This window comes from Podarcis melisellensis, assembly GCF_964234715.1.
Source record: "Podarcis melisellensis genome assembly, chromosome: 15".
NCBI classification, from domain to species: domain Eukaryota; kingdom Metazoa; phylum Chordata; class Lepidosauria; order Squamata; family Lacertidae; genus Podarcis; species Podarcis melisellensis.
The window spans coordinates 42,725,352-42,742,400 of record NC_138532.1 but is presented as its reverse complement, the minus strand read 5'-3'; the positions used below and the strand labels follow the sequence as shown (position 1 = coordinate 42,742,400).

General features: G+C 48.5%; 1 protein-coding gene across 1 annotated transcript; it reads right to left on the bottom strand.

Moving 5' to 3' along the window:
* Positions 1 to 632: 632 nt before the first annotated feature.
* On the bottom strand, positions 633 to 17,049 carry BLMH (bleomycin hydrolase). Its single transcript, XM_081890539.1, has 12 exons — positions 16,921 to 17,049; positions 13,437 to 13,634; positions 13,244 to 13,353; positions 12,303 to 12,444; positions 11,610 to 11,698; positions 10,927 to 11,019; positions 9,027 to 9,182; positions 7,914 to 8,072; positions 7,747 to 7,814; positions 6,776 to 6,893; positions 4,968 to 5,037; positions 633 to 1,581 (listed from the first exon to the last, which is right to left on the bottom strand). The coding sequence occupies exons 1-12, from the start codon at positions 16,931 to 16,933 to the stop codon at positions 1,430 to 1,432; spliced, it is 1,368 nt and encodes a 455-aa protein (XP_081746665.1). The 5' UTR covers positions 16,934 to 17,049; the 3' UTR covers positions 633 to 1,429.

The following is a 17,049-nucleotide window of genomic DNA, read 5'->3' as shown; positions in this document are numbered from 1 at the left end:
TATTAGAGATTAACTCTGCGACCAGCTTTCAGTAAGAACCCATTCAGTTTCATCTCTCCTCTCACCAAGTTCATTCTGATATGCCCTACGTTTTTCTCTCCATTGCTTTAGTTTGGCAGATTCCCCCCACCCCTCTCAGAGCTCTCTGATCTGGCACCAGGCTTAATTCCCAGAGACTAGTGTGGGGATTTGCCAACCTGGTATTGCTGAGACTACAACTCCCATGATCCTTTGGGCCATGCTGGCCGAGGCTGATGGGGCTGGAGTCCCAACACCATGCTGACAGACTGCAGCTAGCTGGGGATCAGTGGGGGCTTGATCTGCAGGTGTGGCTTGTGCCAAATCAGAAGTTTCCAATGTGTGGAAAGAACCCTTGGCAAAGAAGGACCCCAAAGCAGACGCCTTATGCCATGTCAAGAGTATTTGCCCATCTAGCTGGCTAAACTGAGCTAGTAGCTCCATATTGTCTCCTCTGACTGGCAGCAGCTCTCCAATGTTGCTGGCAGAGAGGTGGGAGGGGAGTGTCTTCTCCCACCCGCCCCCCCCCCACTGCCTCATTCATTTGTTGGCAATATGTTTTGCAGTTTGCCAGCAATTTATGCATCAGTAATATCAATACAGGACACCGAAGCTCATTCAGCAAAGTGTTTTTATTCAAACGCTCCATAGCACCAGGTAGTTGTAGATGGCATTCAAATAAAAACGCAGCCATTTTTTAAAAATCCCATTTTACCCAGGAACTGGGCATTCTGGAATGTAGCCATTGCAGCCACTCTTTCCGTTGTTTCAGCTGAGCCTCAGTGGTGGTTGGGGGGGGGGGGAATCCCCTGGGCTGTGATTCAGGTGCTCCAGGGAGAAGGCTGTTAAATTCAGACCACATCTCAGTTGGAAAAGACAAGACAGATGAAGATCACGGAGGAAGTGGGCAGCATCGTGCACCATGGGTTATATGCCTCTCTCCCCACAAGCAAGCAGCCAAGCAGCTCAAAATCACAACCAACAAGCAATTAATCTCCACTTGGTGGCCCTTTGTGGTACGCAATCACCCCAAGCGTTCATCTCACCCCCCACCCATCTTTTTCTATACAAGGTTTGCATGAAAGAATCATTTCTGAAGTTTTAAAACGAGTATATGAATAAAATAATTTTAGAGGGTGTTTTTAAAAAAGAAAAGAAAAGAAAAGGATTATACTACAATGAAAAGCACACATGTCGACGCAAAGGTTGCAGAGTAGCCCCGTCCACAGAAAAAGCACTGTTTCCTCTGAAGATCCACAGGGCACCACTCTTCAAGACTGGCACCTCAAGTGGGAGTTTGCTCATGGGGCCACATGGCGTTGGCTCCTGGCCCTCCAGATCCCCCCCATGCTTGCTTCAAGGTTGACCAGAAGGAGGCAGCAGAGAGCCCCCTCAACACACACACACCAGTTCACTTAGCCAGAGCGCCCATGGGGTCCCATGCAGGCAAGACGACTGGCTCCTGGTGCATCACAGCTAAGACGTCCTCTGGCACATGCTTCCTGTCCACCACCACTTCGTAGACGTACTCGGAGAACCAGTCATCAGTCATGATAAGGTAACCTGGAGAAGAGGAGGACGGGACAAGGTCTACTAAGAGATGCTCAGCTTAAGAGGTGCCACCCGGGGGGCCCCTGCCCTCTATGCCACACTGAAATCTAAGAGGGCAGCCCTGCAAAATCTGCATGGAGGTAGACTGCTTCTGAACATTAAGGACCCATTAATTTTCACAGCTAATTGAATACAGGCCCCTTTCCTTGCTTTGTACCAGCGGACTGGGTGGTGCTTGCAATGTCAAATGTGCTTCGGGGAGGGAAATAGGCAAACCAAGCTCAAACCAGATCAAATTCCTCCCCGGAACATTTTTCTGCCTTTCCCCTGCATCAAGAAACACCACAAGTCAAAATCCTACAAGGAACAGATGAGGTCTCCCGTGGTGTCTCTTGTATTTTGTGTTTGGAAGCAAAACCCAGGAGCTTCCAAAAACACCACTTTACAAACCCAGAGTTTTTGGAAATTCCTGAGTGACCGAGGATTGGCCTTTCAGGTTTCCTCTAGTGGCTTTGCCTCTGCAATTAACAGGTCAGATGCTCCAACCCTGTCTAAGATCTGACCTTGCCTTTCAGCAACAGGATCACAATGCTAAGCTGGTAAACCCAGACCAGGCGATCTGGACCCAAAGCACCATACAAAAGGGTTAAGCGTTTCCTCCATAACTCATCATCCTCCAGCTAAGCCCCTGAGTCTAATCTTGCCTCTGTTGTTTCAGGCAATACTCTATCAACCCTCTTCGAGGACTGACGTTGGGGCTTGTTATTTTAATGCCTCCACGCCTAGCCAAGCCTGAGTGCCAAATCTAACATCCTCATTCTTCACCTCTTCCTTAAACAAGGGGCCTGCCAGAATGCTGCTTGGCCTTCCCACACAAGCCCAGGCTTTTTCAAGAGGCCAGCTATCCCCAAAACCCTCTCGGAGGGCCATATCTGCAAATGACGACTTTGGAGCAGCAGCTAGAGGTCTGCCCTGGAGGATGTGGCGTGGGAAAGCAGCTAGAAGAGGAGTCCCAAAAACATGGGTGTGGGAGGCTAAGAACTCATTTGGAAACCTAAGAAACTATTTCACAGGTTCTGCAAAATAGCCCTTCCGCAGAGGAAAAACTGGAAATACTCAAACTCCTCCCATGTAGCACACCTACACCCCCCCCAAAATAAAACATGTATTTAAAAAGCAGGCAAACTAGCCAAAAAAATAGGCACCCACCCCCTGCAAACATAGAAGGCCCAAAACACTTTTAAAGTAAGGTTAGAATTGGGAGGGGAGGGGCGAAGCTGACGCCAACAACTGAGGGTTCCCACAGGCATAGCACTGCAGAGCCCAGCCTTAGAGCCAGGAAGCCCTCCGGACAATCTCGCCCCAAGCAAGACAGATTGGTTAGGTGGTGTCTTAAGCTAGCAACTGCTCTTCTGAGCCTCAGCACACCCAGCTGCAATGCAGAAATAATGTTAGTACAGTAGTACCTCTGGTTATGTACTTAATTCATACTGAAACTGTTCTTAACCTGAAGCACCACTTTAGCTAATGGGGCCTCCTGCTGCTGCTGTGCCGCTGGAGCACGATTTCTGTTCTCATCCTGAAGCAAAGTTCTTAACCCGAGGTACTATTTCTGGGTTAGCGGAGTCTGTAACCTGAAGCGTACGTAACCCGAGGTACCACTGTAGCACTAACCGCTGCTGCCCTGTTTTATAGGCCTGTGTTGTAAGGATCACTAAGACAGAGTACTCAGGCTTGACCAAATTCTGTGCCCGCAATACACATGTATTGAATCAATGCCCAAGACACATTCTGCAAGCAAACCACACCGTCCTTACAGAAGGAACATTGCCAGTCGCCTTGGCCAGCCTTCAGGCGATGAGCCTGGGGCAAGCGGCTCTCTTCTTCAGCCTGATTCTCCCCCCCACACACACACACACAGAGGCCTACCTTGCAGGGCAGAGAGGCTATAAAGCATTTTGCCTGCTTGGCAAGTGGAAAAGAGCAGCCGCAACCAGGGTTGGCCATTGCAAGGGACTGATTGGGCAGAGGTGGCGAGAGGGCTCTGCTTGGCCCCTAAAGTGAGAGGCCCCCAAAGTCTGCTCAGGGGCAAGGCCAGAGCCCTCGAGGAAAAAGCCCCATTCAGGCCCCATTCATTAAAAGCAGGCTTTGCCTCTGAGTGGGAGTGAGACTTCCACGTAGAACAGTAAGAGGCTAAGAAGCTCAAGGAATCAACCTCACGCCTCCTGGCTGCCCTGCTAGGAGGCTGGAGAAGGTAAACTCTGAGGAATGCCGGTAATCTGTCTCGCTTTCGCCGGGTTATTTTTAAACTTTGAAAGCTCAAAGTGGTTCGCACTCGTCTCTTGTGGTTGATGGCAGGAGTGTGTGTGTGTGTTTTTAACTGCTGGAGCGACTCTGGGTTTTAGCACGCTCATAAAACAGATGGGTAAACGAAGGGCTAAGAATAGCTGTGCCTTGACCTCCAGGCGGCTTTTTTGGGAAGCGGGGGTGAGGGCCACCTGCGCGCCTGGATCATTGAGATAGTCCTGCGCCTGCTGTTCCACGAAAGCTCTTGTTATGCAAACAGAAGCTCCAATCTCAATGGGAGACACTGGTACACGCAGAAAAGTCCTTGGCTCTTTGAAATGGCCATGGGTAGCATAAAGGCTCGAGGGCACCGTGGGCTCTTGTCTTCCACCAACTCCCAGGGGAAGTGAAGAGGGAAACGGAACACATGTGGCAGCTACAATTCTGCTAGACAAAGACGCTGCTTGTTGTCATCCCAATCGTACAACCAATAGCAAAGGTTTCCCCCACTGGAGGCTGTTCGAAGAAAGGGTAATGAACTTTCTACACAAAATAAGATTCCATCAGGAGCTTAAAGGAACGGCAGCCCAGTCAGTGCTCATGTGCTGTCTCTCTCTCTCTGTGCAATAAACCCCATGCAGGAATTCTATAATCTCTGCCTTATGACCCCGGAGTAATTAAAAGGAGGTGGGGGACACACACAGCCCAATGGCGATCCTGGCAGAGAGTGCAGAACACAGGAAAGGAGGGAGGTCCAGGAGCCACATCACAAACCCAGGAAAATTCAGCGTTGGGAAGAGACCCCAGGTTGGAGAGGCCTGAAGTGATGGAGGGCAAAAGGGAAGAATTCACTCAAACCAGGCCGGACCACCAGCCTGTCAGGATTCTGCTAAGGCAGAGAGGCAGGGCAAACTGCATAGGCTTCGAATGCTAAACTGGCCCAGAATTAAGCTCGCTATCCCAATACGCACGCTGTTGAGAATCTTAGCACTGGAAGGGACACCTGGAAGTCATCTAGTCCAACCCCCTGCCCCAGAATCCAGACAACCCCCCTGATGCAAAACGAAAGGAGGCCAGCCCAACTTTCAGCAACCGCGTTAGCAACACATTACCTTTATTCCCACGGTCTTCGCCCCATGAGTTCTCCACGCGCCATTTTTCGAAGCAGCCCTCTTGCTCTGGCTGGAAAGAGGGGGAAATGCAGGGGTCAACAGGAGGAAGGGCAGAATTACACATGCTTGTGGATTTATAGCAGAGAAATAAAATGCCTCCCTTACCTGACAGATGACACCTGCGCTTTCATTTCACAAACTGCTGAAAGCATCCCTCACCCGTGCCTTTACAACCCCAAAAGCTAAAAGCCTAGTATCTGGATCACATAAGGAGTTCTACAGTGTGGAGAATATAGCATGCAGAATATTGCAGGCCTAGCTAGACATGTACTTTTATTGCGGATATTTTATACAGTGTATATATGAAGCTACTGAATTTATCAATATTTTGATAAATTGGAGAGTGATAAGACCCTGTACACCACCTTGAGGTCCTTGGAAGGAGGATATACATGTGGTAATAAATAAATCATGCTACAGTACTTTTAAAGACTTTGGGTCCAAACTGTGCTCAGGTCCATGCGAGGCAGCTGGAAGAGATGGTGGCAAGAACCTCTGAAGGCCTGACTGGAATTACTTTCAAGCTCTTAAAATTCAATCAAGCCACATTTAGCTTAGTTTTGAATGCTGGCAAGGATTAAACGTCCCTCATGGGAAAAGAAAATTACATCACAGTTGTAGTTAAAGCCTGTTTGCACAACAGGTATTTTTAAAAAAAGGGGGGGGGAAGCCCCATGTTTTAATACCTGCTTTTAGCCTAAAGAAGCTTTTAGTGAGAATTATAAATCTGCCAAACATTGGCAAAAAAGGCCTAGGGGCATTGCGGCTTTTAATCTTGCCTTGCTCCTCCGTTTTAACGTTCTGGATTTCTGAGGTGCGGAGCCTCCAAATGTATAGAGAAGCCCTTTCTGGCTAGCAAGGACCCAGCGGGGCAGAGGGACTGAGCATCCCTCTTGGATTAAGGAGAGAGAGGAGGGTCCGATCTCATTGGGTTGATTTTGCCTGGCTTTTAAAGTAATTCCATCGCTGTCTTTACTACCTTTCATCGTTGCTAACCTTTGTATATTTCTGTCTGTGAAACTGGAGACACACGGTAAATTGAGAAAGCTTTGGAAGGCTGTGTACCTGAAATGCATAATGTAAAATAACAAAGCATTGGCCATGGGATTGTGGTGGTGGTCATGGAGCCCCTGTGCTGCCTCTTGAGCTCCTTGGGGGAAGAGCAGGTGCCTCTGGGAAGGGGGAGGGGGCGTTGGTGGCCTCAGTGCTCTCGCCACCACCATCATCCAGATACCAACTCTACAATTCTATAATTCATCATAAAAGAACGGTGGTCTTTGTAGACAAGGCACTTTAGAAGTGGGATGGGACCTTCCACCAGCTCCCAGCACCCCAGACCGCTGGCCATGCTCCTGCTGAGACAGGTGGGTGTTGGGAATCCAAGAGTCTCTGGAAAGTCACAGATGTTCTCTGCATGTTGTTCTCCTCTCAGTGGAAGCATCCCTCTGTCTCTCACATGTATGGAATACAACTTCTCAGAGCAGAGATGGGGAACCTTTGTCGCCCTCTAAGTGTTGCTGGACTGCTGTTCCCATCATCCCCTGACCAGGCTGGCTAGGGCGGATGGGAGATGGAGCCCAAAAACATTTGAGGGCCACCGGTTCTCTGTCCCTCTTTCAAAAGCACACACCGTCCCCAGGAGGATTCCATGAACAGGTTGTGCGTGCAATTATTGTCTGGTTGACTGCCATATAGGTAGAAAGGAAGGGAAGGAACTCCATCACCCACCCTGCTGCCCCAACACCCACCTTCTCAGTGAAGGCAGTAATAACCATGGCGTGGGTCATCAGCGAATCCCCGAAGATCAGTCGCTCGTCCTTGTTCATGTTCTTGACGGACACGCCAAACACCAGCTTGTGGTTAAATCTACAAAGCAGCACACACGAAATGCACGTTAAGTGTGGGGTTCAGTGAAAGTGCCTTCCCTAGTAATCCTAAATTGCGGAGTAAACACATTTATCAGGTCGGCTCCATGATCACTGCAGATGGTGACAGCAGCCACGAAATTAAAAGACGCCTGCTTCTTGGGAGAAAAGCAATGACAAACCTAGACAGCATCTTAAAAAGCAGAGACATCACCTTGCCAACAAAGGTCCATATAGTTAATGCTATGGTTTTCCCAGTAGTGATGTATGGAAGTGAGAGCTGGACCATAAAGAAGGCCGCTAGCCGAAGAATGGATGCTTTTGAATTCTGGTGCTGGAGGAGACTCTTGAGAGTCCCATGGACTGCAAGAATATCAAGCCTCTCCATTCTGAAGGAAATCAGCCCTGAGTGCTCACTGGAAGTACAGATCCTGAAGCTGAGGCTCCAAGACTTTGGCCACCTCATCAGATGAGAAGACTCTCTGGAAAAGACTCTGATGTTGGTAAAGATGGAGGGCACAAGGAGAAGGGGACGGCAGAGGACGAGATGGTTGGATAGTGTTCTCAAAGCTACCAGCATGAGTTTGACCAAACTGCGGGAGGCAGTGGAAGACAGGAGTGCCTGGCGTGCTCTGGTCCAGGGGGTCACGAAGAGTCGGACACGACTAAACAACAACATACAGGAGCAGTTAAGCACGAGGTACAGCAGATCTGTGGCCCAGGGGGCTCTGAGCTTGCGGAAGAACAAAGAAATGGAGGCAAAGCAAAGTTTGAGCTTGACGTGCACACCCACAATCCCCAGGGGGACTGTGTGCAGGATCACGGCCCTCTTCCCCCACCCCACAGGCACTTACATATTCATGTCATTGATGCCCAGTTTGCTGTTGAAGTGCTTCCCAACGTCACACCCAAACCACACGGCCTGAGGAGAGAGCAGGCGACAATCAGGACCCTTCAGTTGAAGCAAAGAGCAGGAAGACACTGTGCTAAGGAGCAAAACAAAGAAAGGGGCTGGCCAAACCTCTCCGTCCCGAATAGAAGCGGCTGCCAGTTTCTTCAGGAGCTCGATGGGCTGGTTGTTGTAAAGAGTCTTCCGGCCCCCCACCATGTTACTCAGGTACTCCACCGTGTAAAGCTGGTTGTATTGGTTCTGGGGCCGAGGGTCGTTCACCAGGCAAACCTGTCAAGTCAAAGGGCTGAGTTAGCGCAAAAGGTTAATTTCAAGGAGGTCACTCCTCCCAGCTCTGCTGGACCCAGCAATAGCAGCCAACTAAAATGCTCACAAGGAGAGCATGGCCAGAGATGGCCATTTCCTGTTTGTCCCCAGCAGGTTTTATAAGGAAGTTTTTAATATTTAATGCTGTTTTGTTTTTAACACTCGATTGGAAGCCGCCCAGAGTGGCTGGGGAAACTCGGCCAGATGGGCGGGGTATAAATAAATTATTATTATTATTATCATTATTATTATTATCATTATTATTATTATTATTATATTCAGAGGTAGGCTACCACTTAACCTGGAGGTTCCATTTCAAACAAGATGGAAGTTTGGAAATAATATGAGGGGTGCCGTTTCTCAACAGCAAATATCCTTTGCTAGACTCATCTCGTTTTTTATGTTCTGGGTCACAATTTTATCACCATCTGACCAATCAATGCTTGGCCCCCAAATAGAGATCTGGGGTTGGAAATCTGGTGGGCCTTTCTGTAAGGATTTCCAACTAAACATTAAGAAGAACTTTCTGACAGTAAGAGCTGTTCAGCAATGCAACCGACTACCTCGGAAGGTGATGGACTTCCCAGCATTTGCGGTTTTTCAAGGGAGGTTGGGGGACCATCTGTCAGGGGTTCTTTCAGTTGAGATTCCAGGTTTGCAGGGGTTGGGCTAGATGACCTTGGGGGGGTCCCTTCCAACTCTACAATTCTATGATTGCAGCCATGCCACAACCTTCGAACAGACTGAAGAGGGGTTGTGGTATTAAACGAAAAGAAGGGAGCAACAGACTGGGAAGGCTCCAGGAGACCGTGTGGGGCAGGGGTGTGTCTTATCCGTTTCCAAAATCTAAAAAGGATCGCACAGACAGGGGGCCAATGATTGTCCACAGGCTGCCTTGTGTTTACCACATTGCCCAACCTTGTTTTCCATGTCGAAGATGGGCTTGACGTGCTCTTTGTAGAACTGCAGCGGCGAGATTGGCCCAATCTTGTGGTAGGCCTTCTCCTTGTCATAGAACTCCCAGCAGAAGGAGTCCGGAGGGCTCCCCAGGCAGATGGTCACTATTCTGAACACCTGGGGAGGGAAAGCAGATTAGTGGAAGGTGGAACCCAGGCGCCTCCCTTCAAATCGGCCAGAGGGAACTGATGCTTGTGACTCACAAACCCTCGTTTTGCTTAATTGCTCGCTATGCTTATAAGCTGCTGTTCTGCCGAAGGCATCAAGCGGGTTTATAGCTTTTTGAACAACAGCATGGAAGCTAAGCAACGTGACAGAGGAGGCAAAAAGGAACAGAAGGGGAGAGGAAATCTATGGGCTCTTTCATTCTGCTCCCTAATAAACGTTACACAATGGTCAGGTGGAATGGCCACCAGTTTGATGGAGGCCGTTCTGGGAGAAGAGACGGGGAAGCCAGCATGGAGCTGCAGTGCCCTGGACAACAGCAAAAAAAATTATATACGTTGTTGTCTGCTGCCCTCTAGTGCAGGCACCCTGGACTGACACTTAGGGAGGCACCAAGGGCTTTGCAGAAATGCACTGAAGGACAATGCAACTCCTGTAAAAAAGTAAAATTAAAACAGCCTGACACACCTTTCCTCTTGGCAGCTTTGGCAAGAGAGAGAGAAGAAAGAGTGCAGCTGGGTAGACAATCTGCCCCTCCAAATTGTAAACAGCACAACCACTCTGCATCTCTCTGTTAAGGCACCACTTTCAGAGCTGCAAAGACTGGTCCAAGCTGTGCTCAGTTATACTTTTGACAGAAGATTAGTGAAATTGCCCTAATCAAGAAGCAGGCATGTTACGCTTCCTCCCAGGCAGAGTTCTATTCCGATTTAAGAAAAATTGGACCAAGAACACAGTGAGGCAGCAGGATCTACAAAGTGCGATCGTTTCCCAAGACTTCAGAGGGCGTGGACACACGTGCCACCCCAAACTCCACGTTCAATAAGCTTGCCACCACCAAAAACGTGAAACAGGCCTGGGGAGGCCTGTGAACAATCTGCTCTTAACTAAATGTGCAATGAGACAGTTCAACCTCATCCTAGCAGTTCTTTCTTTTTTATCCATGGAAAATTTATACAGCGGGAATCTTGGGATCACAACAGGAGAGTGTGAGAGCAAGTGTGCCGTAGGGGTTAGAGTGCTGGACTGGGACCTGGGAGAGACGAGGGCCTGAATCTCCACTTGGCCCTGACACTCACTGGGACCCTGGGCCAGTCACAGCCTCTCAGCCTAACCTACTTCACAGTGTTGTTGTGAGGGTGAAATGGGGAAGAGGAGAAGTAGGTATGCCATCTTGAGCTCTCTGGAGGAAAAGGTGAGATAGAAGAAGAAGAAGAAGAAGAAGAAGAAGAAGAAGAAGAAGAAGAAGAAGAAGAAGAAGAAGAAGAAGAAGAAGAAGAAGAAGAAAAATAGTAGTAGTAGTAGTAGTAGTTTGGATTTGATATCCTGCTTTATCACTACCTGAAGGAGTCTCAAAGCGGCTAACATTCCCCTTTCCCTTCCTCCCCCACAACGAACACTCTGTGCGGTGAGTGGGGCTGAGAGACTTCACAGAAGTGTGACTAGCCCAAGGTCACCCAGCAGCTGCATATGGAGGAGCAGAGAAGCGAACCCGGTTCCCCAGATTACAAGTCTACCGCTCTTAACCACTACACCACACTGGCTCAATAAAGACTAAGGTGCACTTGGAAAGTCTTGCAGCAGAATGAGAAGCATCATGACTGGGGCCCTGTGCGGGGAGAAAGGGGGGGGGCAGGGACATAATATCTCTTTTTACTCAGCCATTGCATTCGCCCCCGCACCAAGAGCAGCTGACCTCCTCTATCATGGTGTCCACGGCTGCAGAGAGCTCCTCCTTGTTGCATCCGGTCTCTACCATATTCCTCAGCCGGAGGCAATACTCTCGCATCTGTTTGGAAGAAAAGAAAAGCGGGAAATGCAAGTTCTAAATGGCAATCTTTGTGGCACGATATTAACACGCTCAAAATTCAGGATGCTGGAGCAGGCAAGATGGCTGAGCTGGCTGATGGGGGATGCAGCCCAGAACATCTGGAGAGCACCAGGATAGAATTTACCTTTTAACAGATTGGAAAGAAAAGATTCAGCTCCCATGGGTTTGGACCTTAGCAAGCAATGCCAGGTGTCAGCATCTGAACAGGAAGGTTGTGAAAACTATGTCAACTCATTGTGTGTGTGGAGTGTCAGGTCTGTCCAAAAGCCCACCTCAGATCTTAAGGGCTTTAACAGGCTTTACGGGGACTCATCTGTTCACCTATGGCAAATGTAATCTTCTTGGCAAGCCACCAGACAGGGAAGATTCACTTAGCATCCTTTTTTTTCAGGTCATCAGTGTGCTACATAGGATACCTGCAGGCAGCTAAATCTTTCCATGGGGCTTGATCATTTTATTTACAAGCCTGAGCTTAAGTTTCCAAACTGGTGAGAAGACGAATGATTTTAGAGACAGTAACACTCTCTCCACACACACACTTTAGTTACCTTGTGGTTCAGAATGTCATTCATTCGTCTGGAGGCCTCAGTGGTGTGTGATTCAGGGAAAACCTTCTTGGGGACTACGCCGTATTTTTCTAGGAAGAAACAAGTTTTAGTAACCGGCCAAAACCAATGGGCCGAAGGAAAGATCATTCTGCCTGCTGCACTCAGTTTACGCTGTGTGAAATAAGCACAGATCTTGACACAATGAAACTGTTCCCAGGCTACTTCTGTCCTCCCACATCCTTAGTCCAGGAGAGCCTTCTCACCTGTGGTGCATCCAGGTCCAGTCCTCAGCATCACCAGTTAAAGGACTCAGGGTAATGTATGCTGGACTTGCCTGAGAGCTTGGACATACCCTGCCGGGCAGCCTGGCCTGACTCCACCATCGGTTAGCTGCATAAGCTCAATGCATACATTTTAAAAAACTATGTCAGAGAGTACCAGACTGAAGATCCTGTGGGGATCTCAGAGAGAAAGGACTCTGACTCCGTCTTATACTGCAACTGTCCACCTCGTCAGAAGACCTTCAAAAGCTCTAGCAATTCCAGCCCCACCCAAGGAATTCAGTAATCCCAACTCCCAATTTCCTGGTCTTGGCTGAGCAGCCCCCCCTCCCCCGCCCTTGCTTAAGATGCTGGATCTTCTGCCCAGGAACCTTGGTGGACTACAAAATGCCTTGGCCTCAGCTTCTCTTACCAATGAGGTTCACAAGCATGTCCCACTGCCCGCCGTCATTGCAGGGATTGCAGAGCAGGAACTGCACCAGCCTCCCCTCCACAGGCTCCTTCTTCTGAGCCGTTTCCACATATGCATGCAAGAAGTAGTAACAGCGTTCAACCTGGAAATAAGCCAGTCAGAATGCAGTCAGAAACCAGGTCCATTGAGCCCACCCTACCCCGCCTTAACCTTCTGGCCTTTTTACAGCTACGATGGCCCACTTAGTGGTGGCCCCCTGGTTATTATTAATTTAGTTATAGAATCGATTACCTGCCATCAGGGCCCAGAGCAAGTTATGATAATAAAACGTAAAGATCAATTAGAACTAAGACCTACTGTAATACATAGGGTCAGGTGTGTTTTCAGCATGCAATGATAGCTGTGCAATGAGGACACCATTCTGTAGGGATGGAAGTCCACAGAGAATGCCCCCTCCTGGGCTGCTGTCCCCCCCCCCCCAAAAAAAAGGTTCTGAGGGTGGCAGTTCAAGGCAGCAGCCTGAATGGCACCCCTGCTTACAGAAAGAAGCCGACCAGTCTGCTGGGTTTTCCTCAAAGCAGGAGAGGGGAATCTGAAGCCCTCCAGACGAGTCTGGACCCTAATTTCCACCATCTCTCGAGACTCATAACATCCAAATAGCCACAGGCTCCCCATCCTAGCACCTAAACAAAGCCTCAAGAAAGCACCTCTGAGAGCCAGTGTGGCATGACGGTTAAGAGTGTTGGCCTCGGACCTGGGTTCAAATCCTCACTCAGGCATGCTTTCTGGGGCGGCCTTGGGCCACTCACCATCTCTCAGCCCAACCTACTTCACAGGGGGTAAATGTGGATGGTGGGAAATCATGTGTGCCACCTTGAATTCCTTGGAGGTGGGATATAAATGCAAGAAGCAGAAGGCCAGTTAAATACAATTAGAAGCACCTTGTCCCAGAAGAAGAGGTACGACTGGCTGAACTCGAACTCCTCCGTGTTGAACTTCTTCATGAAGGGGAGGCGCATCACGTTCAGGCAGGAGAAGATCCAGCAGCGTCCTGGGGGTCAGAGGAGCACAGCGGAGATGGGCATCGCAAAGCATTAAAATGGGGCGTGCAATCTCAAGGGAGGTGGCCATTACCTGAGTTCTTCTGATTGGTGATGGGCTTGCCTTCAGCAGGTACCATGTGCTGGAAGACCTGCAGCGTGTCCTGCACCACGGCTCGCTCCAGGCACACCTCCAGGGGGTCTGCGCACGTGGCCACATTCTGGGCCAACAAGTACCGGGGTTCAGCTTTCAGGGCTTGGGCGAAAGCTGAAGATTTTTTCAGGCTCAACCCTGCTAAGACAAAACAGGACAGTCGATTCAGGACAGTTGATTCTGAAAGTCAGCAACAGAGGGCACATATGGAGAAAACAGAAGAAGGATGTGCTCAGGAAGGATGCTGGAAGCTCATCACAGGTGTCTGCAGACATGGTTGATGCTGATACCACTCATGACGTGGCAGGGAAGGTCCTCTGTCTCTTCTCAGAGACACTCTTATTACTCAACTTGTTGAATTTCTTTTAAAACAGGCTTTTAATATATTATGTTAGTGTGTTCAGCTGTTGTTGTTAATTGCCTGTTTTTTTCCCATTTTATGATTGCTATATGTATCGTTTGCCTGTTTTTATTGTGCTTATTTACTTAGAAGATTTGTAAGCTATTTAACCAAAGAGCAGTCTCCAATAAAACAGTAGACGAAACACAAGGAAAACAAAGAAACTACCGGTAACCTGAAAACAAATATACATAAAACCATCATAATAAAAGCTGCAGATAAAAATCAGTAAAACTTTTAAACAATTATAAGCAACCAGATTAACTTTTTGCTAGCTCTCTTGTGTGTTTTTAAACCAAAAACTAGAGTAGATTATAATGATGATGATAATTTAAGTAATGAAATCCAGCAATCTCAAAACAGATCCTGAGGTTACACATTTCCCTCACTGCAATTATTCCCTTTCCAGTTCCCCCCTCCCTTCAAACTTCCTGCTTTGTCTTATAGTAATAACAGGGGATAGATGGAGATTTCAGTGTTACATGTGGTCTGAAAATGGAATAGGCAAATATTCCTGTTCATGGGTGTCGGCAGGATTTCCCCCCTCAGGCCTGGGGGTGGGGGCAAAGTAAAGAACTAAAAACGACGAGGGGGAGGGGAGCAGGCTAGATTCCCACCAAAGACGAGACCAGCATCTATACATTTTGCTTATCTCTCTGATTCTACAAATGCTAGAAACTTACTCTTTCTTTTTAAAATAAAAGCTGGGAATCTGCAGGTGTGCAGGCTCCTATGTGAAGTAGACCACAGCAAAAACAACTTTTTGTGAAATGTATTCTAACACTATGCAAATATTTCTGCCTTCAGTATCTATATTCTTAGGCAATGCTGCCCTCCACCTTCTTAAGGGTGTGAAACTGTTCCAGATCCACTCCTGTAATTACAAGGCCTTGTTTCGTGCCAAAGACACGTTTCCTAATAGTGCCTCACCCAAGCACAGCTAATTGCCATGTTGCCAGGGTGGCTGAATTTCAATGCATGCTTATCTTGACATAAAGATGTTTGACAAAAAGTAGATAAAACTTTAAAAAGAACTGTCGTTTCCCAAAGGCAATGGGGCTGACACCTACCTTTTAATTTCATATATAGCTTGTCACTGGAACATAAGAAGCTGCCTTACCCTGAACCAGGCCATTAGTCTATCTAGCTCAGTACAGTGGTACCTCGGGTTACGTACTTAAATTCGTTCCAGAGGTCCATTCTTAACCTGAAACTGCTCTTAACTTGAAGCACCACTGTAGCTAATGGGGCCTGCCGCTGCTGCTGCGCCGCTGGAGCACGATTTCTGTTCTCATCCTGAAGCAAAGTTCTTAACCTGAAGCACTATTTCTGGGTTAGCAGAGTCTGTAACCTGAAGCATATGTAACCTGAAGGATTTCAGAACTGTCTTTCCCAGCCCTAAGTGGATTTGAACCCCAGGCCTTCTGTGTGCAAAGCAGGGGCCCTACCATGAAGTCCCCAAAACTCATACAGCCCCCAAAACTCAAGTGGCGTAAGAAAAACAGAGTCAAGGTGATTCATCAATAAAGGATATAGGTTCAGATCTGCAGCCAGCTAAGATGTTCACTAGGTGATCTTGGTTCCAGTAGCTATCTCTCGGGCTAAACTACCTTGCAAGGTTGTTGTGAGAATAAAAAGGAGGAAGGCAGAGAGATAGTTACTGGAACCAAGATCACCTAAGTGAGCATCTGGCTGGCTGCAGATCGTGATTGACGAATCACCTTGACTCTGTTTGGGTGGGCTGGTGGGTATGAACCCAGGACTTCTTCCGCTGCAGTGGCCAAATTACAGAGCGGCCTGGCTCCCCCATAATAATAATAATAATAATAATAATAATAATAATAATAATAATAATAATAATTTATTATTTATACCCCGCCCATCTGGCTGGGCCCCCCCAGCCACTCTGGGCGGCTTCCATAGAAACCAGGAAACACTAAAATATCATACATTAAAAACTTCCCTGAACAGGGCTGCCTTAAGATGTTTTCTGAATGTCAAGTAGTTGTTTATCGTTTTGACATCTGCTGGGAGGGCGTTCCACAGGGCGGGCGCCACATGGGTCCCTTTTAAACCAGCTTTCTAAGCAAGACCACAGAAGGTACCGTTTTATTCCGACAGGCTTTTGGGAAATAACTGCTTTTAAGGAAAGGGCTTTTAATAGTGCTCTGCTGTTTTTGCTACCGGCCTTTTGACAGATTTGTTTTTACATCGTTTTGATTCCATTATCATCTTAACTATTATCTTTCATATGTTTTTAGTGATCTGTGTTTTACCTTCATTTGTTTTAATTCTTGCAAGCCGCCTCCATTTCCTCAAGGTTCTGGAGGAAATAAACTACTACTACTAATTATTATTATTATTCTTCACAAGTAGCATGCAAACCACACACTGTCCTTCCCACAGTTCCTGCCTGCCTACGGCTGCCGGGTGCCTTGTTAAGTCTAAGGGCTCTTTTAATGAGGTGCTAAATTCAGCCTTCTTTCATCAGGCAACTACTTTTCATGTATAGCCTGCAGAATCGGTTGCCTCCTTTATTTCTCTGGCATTTATACCTAGGCTTTTCTGCTTAAGTTGTCGAGGCTGCCCACCGCTCAACAAACAATCAAGCCACCCATTCTCGATAATAAAAATCAGATTATTAATAAAAACCAGAGATCGACTAAAGCAGAGAGGAGGGGTGCGGAGCCTACAGGCGCCGGGGCGGAAATCGGACTAGGAAGGGGCGCTTCCTTCAACCCCAGGAACCTGGGGAGGGGGGAAGCACTCTGCACATGGTCAGGGACACGCTCCCTCGGCGGTGCAATCCTCTCCTCGCGAAATTGGCCGGGACTGAATGGGTGGGATGGGTGGGAAACAGGTGCCGGGGCTGAATCCTGGGGCCCCGCGGCTCGACGGCGCCTGTTCCCCCCCCCACCCCCCAAAAGCAACAGCAGCCTCCCGTTGCCATGGAAACCCCGCGCCCGGCCTCTCCCACCCCCAGCAGGCCTCTGCCGTTCCCATGGCAACCACACACACACGCACCTGGGAGACTCATCGCGGGTCTTTCGGCCGCAGCAGCGCGAGCCACCGAGGAGGAAAACCAAGGCCGGGCGCCGGCGCCGGAAGCAGCTCTTTTATAGCCTCGGAAGCAGGAAGCCGGGCCCGCGACGG

What these genes read in the sequence shown, in the direction of transcription:
- BLMH (XM_081890539.1), bottom strand. An exon ending in CACCAATCAGAAGAACTCAG is followed by an intron (nt 13,354 to 13,436) that starts GTAATGGCCACC and finishes TCTGACCCCCAG; the next exon opens with GACGCTGCTGGATCTTCTCC. An exon ending in CATGCTTGTGAACCTCATTG is followed by an intron (nt 11,699 to 12,302) that starts GTAAGAGAAGCT and finishes GTTTCTTCCTAG; the next exon opens with AAAAATACGGCGTAGTCCCC.